The sequence below is a fragment of the Aplidium turbinatum genome, chromosome 3 (genome assembly GCF_918807975.1).
Source record: "Aplidium turbinatum chromosome 3, kaAplTurb1.1, whole genome shotgun sequence".
In the NCBI taxonomy this organism is placed as follows: Eukaryota; Metazoa; Chordata; class Ascidiacea; order Aplousobranchia; family Polyclinidae; genus Aplidium; species Aplidium turbinatum.
The window spans coordinates 1989080-1997688 of NC_137474.1; the positions used below are offsets into that span (position 1 = coordinate 1989080).

General features: G+C 38.3%; 1 protein-coding gene across 1 annotated transcript; it reads right to left on the minus strand.

Annotated features, from left to right (window-relative positions):
• Nucleotides 1-415: 415 nt before the first annotated feature.
• Nucleotides 416-7183, minus strand: LOC145766020 (beta-1,3-galactosyltransferase 5-like). Its single transcript, XM_082577673.1, has 7 exons — nt 6911-7183; nt 6178-6330; nt 5456-5611; nt 4776-4915; nt 4223-4313; nt 1589-1712; nt 416-709 (listed from the first exon to the last, which is right to left on the minus strand). The coding sequence occupies exons 1-7, from the start codon at nt 7181-7183 to the stop codon at nt 447-449; spliced, it is 1200 nt and encodes a 399-aa protein (XP_082433799.1). The 3' UTR covers nt 416-446.
• Nucleotides 7184-8609: the final 1426 nt, after the last annotated feature.

The window sequence follows — 8609 nt, forward strand, 5'->3', positions numbered from 1 at the left end:
AACCGTTTGAGAGTCTGCCAATCAGCGGACTTATTATGCAAAATACCCAGACTTGTTTAAATTCAACAGTAAAAGACCTGTTTGCGCTCATCTCTTCAGTTGTAAATTTTTTAACGCTGCCAGACCTGATCACTGCCTTGGTGACTATCGCTCAATCAAAGTTTTATTTGAAAAAACAACTGATAAAACCATATGGTTGTGAAGAGGTCTTCAGTTTCTCTGTATATTTCCTTGATTTCATAACCACTTTCCTTAAATTGCCAGCGACTTTACATAAAAAATATTTCCTTAGACATTCTTGTGCGTGAGAATCACACGAATTTTAAGTCAAAACGTTTTCACAAAGAAACTCAGAACTACACAAATTTTACATGAATAATTTATTAAATTTATTATAAAACTTCAGAAAGAAAATAGAAAATATTCAGTGACTTTACAATAATTGGTCACGGTTTATTGCACTGGTTACGCATCGTCGACCACACTTTCATTGCGTCATCTTCCGAGTTGCCATGGAGATGAATGATGACATAATCACAAATGACGTGACTCGGGTCAGAGTTCAACTGAAAAGCTTTCCCATAGACAAGAGTGCTCATGTTTTTAATCAAAATATCGAGATTATCCAACAAGACTCCGATGAAGATGTTGTCAAGAGGTATGAGGTTATTTCGGGATGTTGCTTGAAAAACTCTGTTCAAAACGTCTCCTGAAAACAAAATAGTGAAACCGCAGACAGGACAACAATAACTCGGCTAATTTAAGTTCCTTAAGAAAGAATAGTCGCCACACTAGTGTGGCTTCGTCAATAAATCCTGCAACAAACAAAGTCGTAGAAAAATTTGAAAAAACGTTTAGTAGGCTAACGAAGCTTTATGATGATAAGTGATGGAAGTTTTGATCTTTATCAGAGGCATTTACTTTTCTAGCCCCTGAATATTTTTCTTCTAAATTTGAAAGAAAATGTAGATACATACGGTACAACCAGCAGAAGCCAATAAAATGTTACCACTTGGGTTTGTTTAGCAATTGTTGCTATTCCATGCTTACTAAGGGGATTAAGCAAAAATAAGTTATTTCTGAAAGGCTTACAGAGACAAGTTGGAAAACTTTTGATATTTAATCATGGTTGTTTTGATAGAAGTATACCACCTACGGCTACGCCATTCTACGGTGATGCAGATATACAGTTTTAACATCTCTTCTCGTGTTTACGTTTGTTGATATGGTTTTGAGTGGACGTTTTCTTTTGTCATAACTTGTGTTGAAAATATAATTCTAAGAAGGCGCATTGTCATGGGACGTGTCATGTCAGTAAAAAAACAGAAACAATTTTTATTTTTGTTTGTTTGTAGCATATTGTCCATGGGCTAAACATTGCAACTACCATTACAAGAAAAATGCTAAGACCCTATCACCCAGACAGACAATCAATCATTTTTTACAATGATGCAACGTTTGCAGACGTTGAATTAATGTAAAAAAACGGTTAATTTGCTGTTTGGTTAGTAGTATAACCCTAAGTATTTAGTTCCCGCTGTCACCAATCACCTACATGTTATCACGTGAGAAACAAAAATATTCTTACCTGATAAAATATATCCCATGTTATTGAATATTGGGGGATAGCTGTTAGAGGGGTAGTCTTTGAAGGACACGTAGTAGTTGCTGTAGATGTTGCGTACTGGAGTCTCCGGGATTATTCTTCCTCCCTGGAGAGAATAATATTATGACAAGAATTGGAAGTTGAGAGATCAAACAGTTTTCGCAGCCCAAGTCTTAATATTATAAATTTTTAGGGAAGGTTGTGGAAGAATAAAGTTGACTTTGTCCAGCGCTGTTATACCATGCATCCCGTTTGGAATGTCATAGACGGAGAGCGTGAAGCTGAGACAGAGCGGTTTGTTCCTCTCCGCCATGTTTGTCTCCTACAAGTCAGCAGTTGTGAACTGAGCAAGTGACAACTGAGTAAGTGACAACTGAGCTAACAACGTTTCAGAAAGCGGCTGAAATTGGTAAATGATGAAACTGAGTAAGCCGAAACTTGCACAGTCACAAATCAGCAAAATGAGTTTGACAAGCGATGACCAAACAAGTCCGACGTGAGCACGTAAATTTCATTTGCTAACTTGACAGTAGCTGATATATAATTGTTGAGTTGAAGCACTTGTTGAGTTGTTTGCATGCCGAGTGATCCGACGACCGGCTATATTTGTTGGCCGTAGAGGCCTTGAAGCAATCTCCATTTGTGCAAACTACAACGGAAACAGCCAAACGCTTCACATTCGGTTGAGCTTGACCCATGTGTGCGAGTCAGTTCCATTCTTAGGGTCGAATGCAGAAAGGTAGCTCAAAACTAGTTTTAAGCAAGCCGGGCTTAAATAGTGGCTTGAGCCGAGTTTTGCGCTGCAGAAACTATTCTTACTTTAAGCTTAGCTTAAAACTCGTTTCATTTCAGGTTTTGAGCCACCAATTTAAGTCGCCAAAAATGGCGACTTAACAGCGGCAGATCTTGACTTAAGCATTTTTGCAAACTGGATTTCAAAGGATTCCGGTGAAGTTGTGTGTTCGGTGGAAGTTCCTGGCCATGATGCGAAAATATTTGTAATGCGTAATTCTGCATCAACAATGCACTGGGTATTTATTGAGAAATAGCCTTTCCTGTTCCAGAAAATTTCAGCGTTTTCACCAATTGCATCTATCACACAAGGAAAATAGGCAATACCATAAAACTTCTGTTTGGTATTTAGAATTTCTGCTGGCGATGATGGAAACTTTATGTATGTGTTTTTCCTTGCAACAATGTACGCTGAAACTTTTTTTACTGTACCGGTACGCAGGGCCGTAGCCAGACTGCAGAGCAAGGGGGGGCCAAATTTTTTTAGGGGGGGGGGGCGAAAAAATTTAAATGGGCAAAGTCATTATATCTGTAGCTGTTGCTCGAGAATGTTTGGATTTTTCCAGGGGGGCAAGGCCCCCCTGGCCCCCGGCTGGCTACGGGCCTGACTGTACGGCATGCAGTCGTTTGGTGACATTGAATCAAGTCACCATCACTCAGTTTAAAATGTCCAGTTGCATAGAATCTTAAGGTAACAAGCAACTGTAGCATTGGTGAAAGGGATTGACTTCGCTCTGTGAAACTATCGGATAGTTGCTGGCACAGTTCTACTACAACAGCTTTGCTAAATCTGTAGCGTGCATGAAGCTGGTCATCATCGTAATAATCAAATGGATTTTGTGCATCCCTAATCATCCTGCGTGATAAGTTAACCGTTGGTTCTTCATCTTCAATGAATCTTTCAAGCAAGTCTAATGTATCCATAAAGTACCGTATGTTATTGCTAAAAAGTAAACCGTTTTCTGGTAAAAAATAAACAAACGTTTGTTATCCTCCTCTTGCTAGCAAACAAAATATTGAATGCATGATTAACCAATGCTTATCACTTCGGCAATTTTATGTTTTTGTTGTAAAAACTATTTCCGAAGTATACCTGCAGAGGCTGTAGTACAGCATGCAGGTAAGCTATTTTATGGCTATACATTCAGTAAGATGAGGCTCTGCCTTTCTACAACCATTTTTTATCAACGAAGTTCTGTAGATATAAAAGAAAAAACTCTACAGTACTTGTACAAGTTGCTGTTTGTTCATACTTGCTGGTTGATTTTTTGGCTCTCATAAAGAATCATCTCTCTCTCGCCATTTTGTAGACTTCAATAATACTTTTAATTTTTATTAATAGCCTACCCCTCCCTATTTAGCCCCTTGACAAACCTCCAGATAGTTTTGGTTCACTGCTATTTTTCAGTTACAATGTTGTTACAAAACAACTGCTACTTGTAGCCTACAAATTGTTGTCTACCACTACATGCTTGCTAGTTACTGTCAACATGCTTTGTCAAAAATCACCATGGCAAGTCGAGTGACGTCACACTTTGCGTCAAAAACGTGGCTTAAAACCAGTTTTATTATGAAGCGCAGCTCAAAGAGTGGCTTGGCCAAGCGACCTTGCAAATTAGTTTCTGCATCGCGCTCAAGTTTTAAACCGAGCTTGACTAAAACTCCGCTTGCCTGAGAAGAGCTTGGCGTTAAGCTAGGCTTATTTTGAGCTACCTTTCTGCATTCGACCCTTAGAGAACCAAAAAACAACGTTTCATTGGTCGTTTGGAACAGACTTTTTCATTGCCCGGCTGAATCTCTACAACAACAACAACCAATTCCCACCGCAAATTCGTTCTGGGAGACTCCGGGTAGAATCTTCTCTATCAAGTCGAACATGTTGATGATGACGTCATCTTCCGTGCGTAAAACAAACCTGTAACACGTGGAAGATAGTACGTAGTTGATGACGGAGGCAATGACACAATAGTTGGATTTTGTTAATGCTCAGTTCAAAGCATTTACCTTTACAACAAATAAACTGTACAATTGTACATGTTCTTTATTTTAGAGATATCAGTACGTTACAGATATCTAACTTAACGAAGTGGAAGGTCTTAAATGATGAAACCAAAAACTAGCTGTTCTCTAATAGCCTTCCAGTGTAGTTCGGGAGCATCGTGAGTCTGGGGATGGTAAAAGGATAGACCCTCACTCCCAGAAGCTCACACGACAAAGAAGAAGTACGCTCTGGTTACGTTAAATTAAAGCAAGTAACTTGATGTTGTTCCGGTGCTCCCACAGTGAACCAGCCCAGCCCACTGACAACGTTTTCACAATATTTAGCCAACAAACTCTTTATGTTTTGTTGCTAAAACACCTTATCTAGAAGACTTACTTAACATTGGGACAATTTGATGTCACCCATTCTGTTCCTTTAATTAGTTTCAGTGTGGAATTTCTGACGTTATCGTGCAGTGACGTCAGCAGTACGTCACCTTTTTGTACTGCCTCCTGGTTTGTACTTTCCAAGAATTCCTGGTAAAATTAGGAACAAAATGGTTGGAAAGCCTGGTTCATCAAATCAAAAAATAAAGAGCCCAAAGTGTAGATACCAAATTCCTGTTTAGCCAATGTTTCGAAAACTATACTGTCTTTATCTTCAGTGTAAATAAAAATGTTCTTATTTCGAACACTGAAAATGAAAACAGTATAGTTTTCGAAACGTTTGCTGGACAGGAATTTGGTATCTACACATGAGTAGGTAGTTGAGTCCCATACTTGAATCCAAGTATTGGGAGATGAGAAGATAAGGTTCTCATTATACTAAGCCTTCGCCACCAACAAGAGTAGGGTGACCAGTTTCTTTTTCTCGGCCGCCTTTCCTTCAGCAACTACGCCCACCCAGTTTATTACACCCTGGGTAGAAGTGAGTGGTGATTTTCAACAACCAGCTTAAGCTGGGAGTCGAACCGGGTTGCATGATTGGAAAGAGAGCGCCTTATCTGCTACGCCATCCCACCGCCTTTTCGTTATGAGTATCATGGTTAAAAAAAAAATCGATAAACAAAATGTTACCCCTCGATAGGATCTTTGTCCAATCATGAAAAGACACGTCACACGACGTTTATTTGAATACATTTGACGTTGACACCATGTTCTACGAATGAGATCACGTAATGATAACTTCGATTCCTCAGAGAAAATAAGAACAAGAAGATAAATTGAAGATTTCTAGAAAACAAAACGTCTTTTTGAAGCTGTCCTTCTGAAATAACAACATTTAATTTAATCATTTGAAACGTAGTTTAACTTACCCCCAGATGGGTAAATTACACCTTTTGAGTAAAATTGATAAGTCTTATGAATTATATAAATAGACTATATGACTTATAAGGTTTTGCACCAAAGATAGCGGTAAACAAGATGGGAGAACATGACCACAGCAACCATGCATTCGTTTATTTTGTTAATTATACTTTAATTAAAATTCGGGTAAGTTTACTTTGAAAAAGTCAACAAAGGGTGACGGGAGTAAACAGATCGAAAACTTTTATATAATGTCAGTGACACATCTTGAAGTGAAGTCTTTTTTCTGCAGTTTTTCCAATAGCACCTGCACTATGTTTGGCTTGCTTATTGCAGTATTATGTAAACGTGACCATAACCGCTTCTGATCTAATTCACCGAAATTAAAGCTAGCTTATATTTATTCAGTAAATCTAGAAAAGCTATAACTGATAAGAAGCATTTTGAAGGAACAATTTCCTTTCTTTGTAATTCAGTGCTGTACTTCTCACCTGACAAAAATTTGATAAATTAAAATCTTTTTTCAACTTTTGGTTTGGGAAGTTGTCAGATACATCTCTTTCGACCACTGGTAGGTCTAATAATGGGGATTCATCTTTTACATCGTTTCCTTTATTGCTTTTTGGTCGATAGGTCACCGGATCCTATAAAGGAAATATGAAAAAGGTTTTTCAAGTAGGTTGGATGCTGTAAAAAGAATAATCCACACACTTTGTCTAAGTAACAAAAAGTGTTTTCAAAAACTTCCAAAGTCTTTTATTTTACAGGATGAAGATCACAGATGGTCCCTTTCATCTTCTACATGTCCTTCAAAACATTGTCATGTTCTAAAAATTGAAATTTTTTAACATAAGATTGAACGTTTAACACCATAAGCGCGGTTTGTAAAACAAAATGCTGATCGGTAGAAGGATGGCTAACTAAGAGGGTACGGGTAACGATAGTCATTGATAGCTAATTGAAATTGGGTTAAAAACTGGGACTTCTGTTTTCTATCACACAAAAGAGTAGCTCATAGTAACCCTTTAGGGTACAACTGAACATTTTAGGCCTACAATTTTGTGGCCAAGTTGGCCTATTTCAATTATGATTGCACTTGTTTGCGTATTCCACCCAGCCAGAAAAATACGTCCACAGATGTTGAACCAACGTGAAAATGATGGATTTTGCTAGCCGGGTGGTTAAGCCACTTTAAAACGAGTATGACCGTTTTATCTCAAGTACCTGCTTTTCAAGATCAACCTGTTTATTTCTACTCCAACTTTGGACTTTTTTCAACTTTCCTTGATTTCCAAACGCTGCCTTGCTGTTGCCCATCCTCATATTGACACTCGTTCGGTTGTGCGAATGACGTAGCATGCGTGACGTCATGTAAAGAAGAACTGACGAAAACGCGACAATAAACATAAACAGAGTCCTGCTGTGCCTGGATAAGATGCCCACTGCCCGTCGATCCAAGTTTCTTCTTAACCCTTTGTGCCTTATCTTAGCTGACATTGTAAGCAGCAATGTCCGCTTTGCGCTGCGGCCTGGACAAATCGCGTTATGACTCTGCCCTTTTGTCTTGCCTGAAGTCCGCCCCGGGCGACGCAGTGCTTCTCTCTGTTGATAAGTGACGTACTACGATTGCTCTTTCGTTGACCATTAAAATACCACTAATGTGTTTTGCTATTGGTGACGAAACCACATCTAGTGTACTGTAGTAGCCTCGCAATAACAACATGAAACCCAGACAGCAACATCCGTCACTTTTACATTGATTCAACGTCTCCATACGTTGAATCCATGTAAAAACAACGGATTTTGTTGTCTGGAAAAAAACTTCTTTTTCCAAATCAGGACAACCAGCACTTGCAACGAACAGGTTAATATGAACAATAAAAGTTCTTGAAGTTTTCCATGGCAAAAGGTAAATCCGATAAAAAGAGAAGAAAGCTACATATTGTTTATACCTGTAATTTCGCTCAGACAATCACGTAAATATTGCCATGTTATAACGATGTACAATTGTTGATTGGTAACTCTTGTCATTGATCGTTATTCTTGAGTATTTTGTTAGCGAGGCATCAAACAGAATGCATAGTATGGCAGCACTGGAAGATGCTATGCTTTCTGGCACCTGCCGTACAGTTGGAAGATCCATCTCCTGCAAAGAAAGAATGCCAATATGGAAATATGCAAAACAAAATTGTGAAAAAAATGACCAAAGTAAATTTTGAGACCTAGGCAAACAGCTTAGTAGGGGTGTTGGGTTTGCCTCCCAGAAATTGTGGCAAGCTTTACCTTGTTTTGGTCTCTTTTTGTACTTTCTGGCCAAACCCGTTTTCTAAGTATAATATATAAGATGGGTAGTTGATCAAATTTTTCTAATTAAAAGGACATTTCTGTAAAAGTTGGAGTTACAAAGTTTGGCTTAAAATTGAAGCTTAAATCATTATTTTAATGACCACCGAAAGATTTCAAAAAATTATTTTTCGACAAATTGTGTAGAGTCTGTACAATGTTAAATGGTACAGTGTCGCATGGTAGCCTACTTCAGTAAAAGTTTGAAGCTGCTGGATCCGCCATTCTTCCTAACCCATAGCACAATTATAGGCTACTCTTAAATTTTTTATAATTCAAGCAGTTTGAAGCTTTGCTGAAACACGTGGGTTGGTAAGCCGAGTAGTAAGTTAATAGTGATAATATAACAATCGCATTTAGCTATTGGCCTACAGCGCGCACATTATTATCATCATCATGAGCCACAACATCATCACATCATCATCATCATCATCATCATCATCATCATCATCATCATCATCATCATCATCATCATCATCATCATCATCATCATCATCATCATCATCATCATCATCATCATCATCATCATCATCATCATCATCATCATCATCATCATCATCATCATCATCATCATCATCAT

Coding starts and splice junctions, on each gene's coding strand:
- LOC145766020 (XM_082577673.1), bottom strand. CDS start 7,183: ATGTCAGCTAAGATAAGGCACAAAGGGTTAAGAAGAAACTTGGATCGA. Junction 6,331..6,910: donor AGGTTGATCTTGAAAAGCAG/GTACTTGAGATA, acceptor TTTCCTTTATAG/GATCCGGTGACCTATCGACC. Junction 1,713..4,222: donor TCTCCCAGAACGAATTTGCG/GTGGGAATTGGT, acceptor TATTCTCTCCAG/GGAGGAAGAATAATCCCGGA.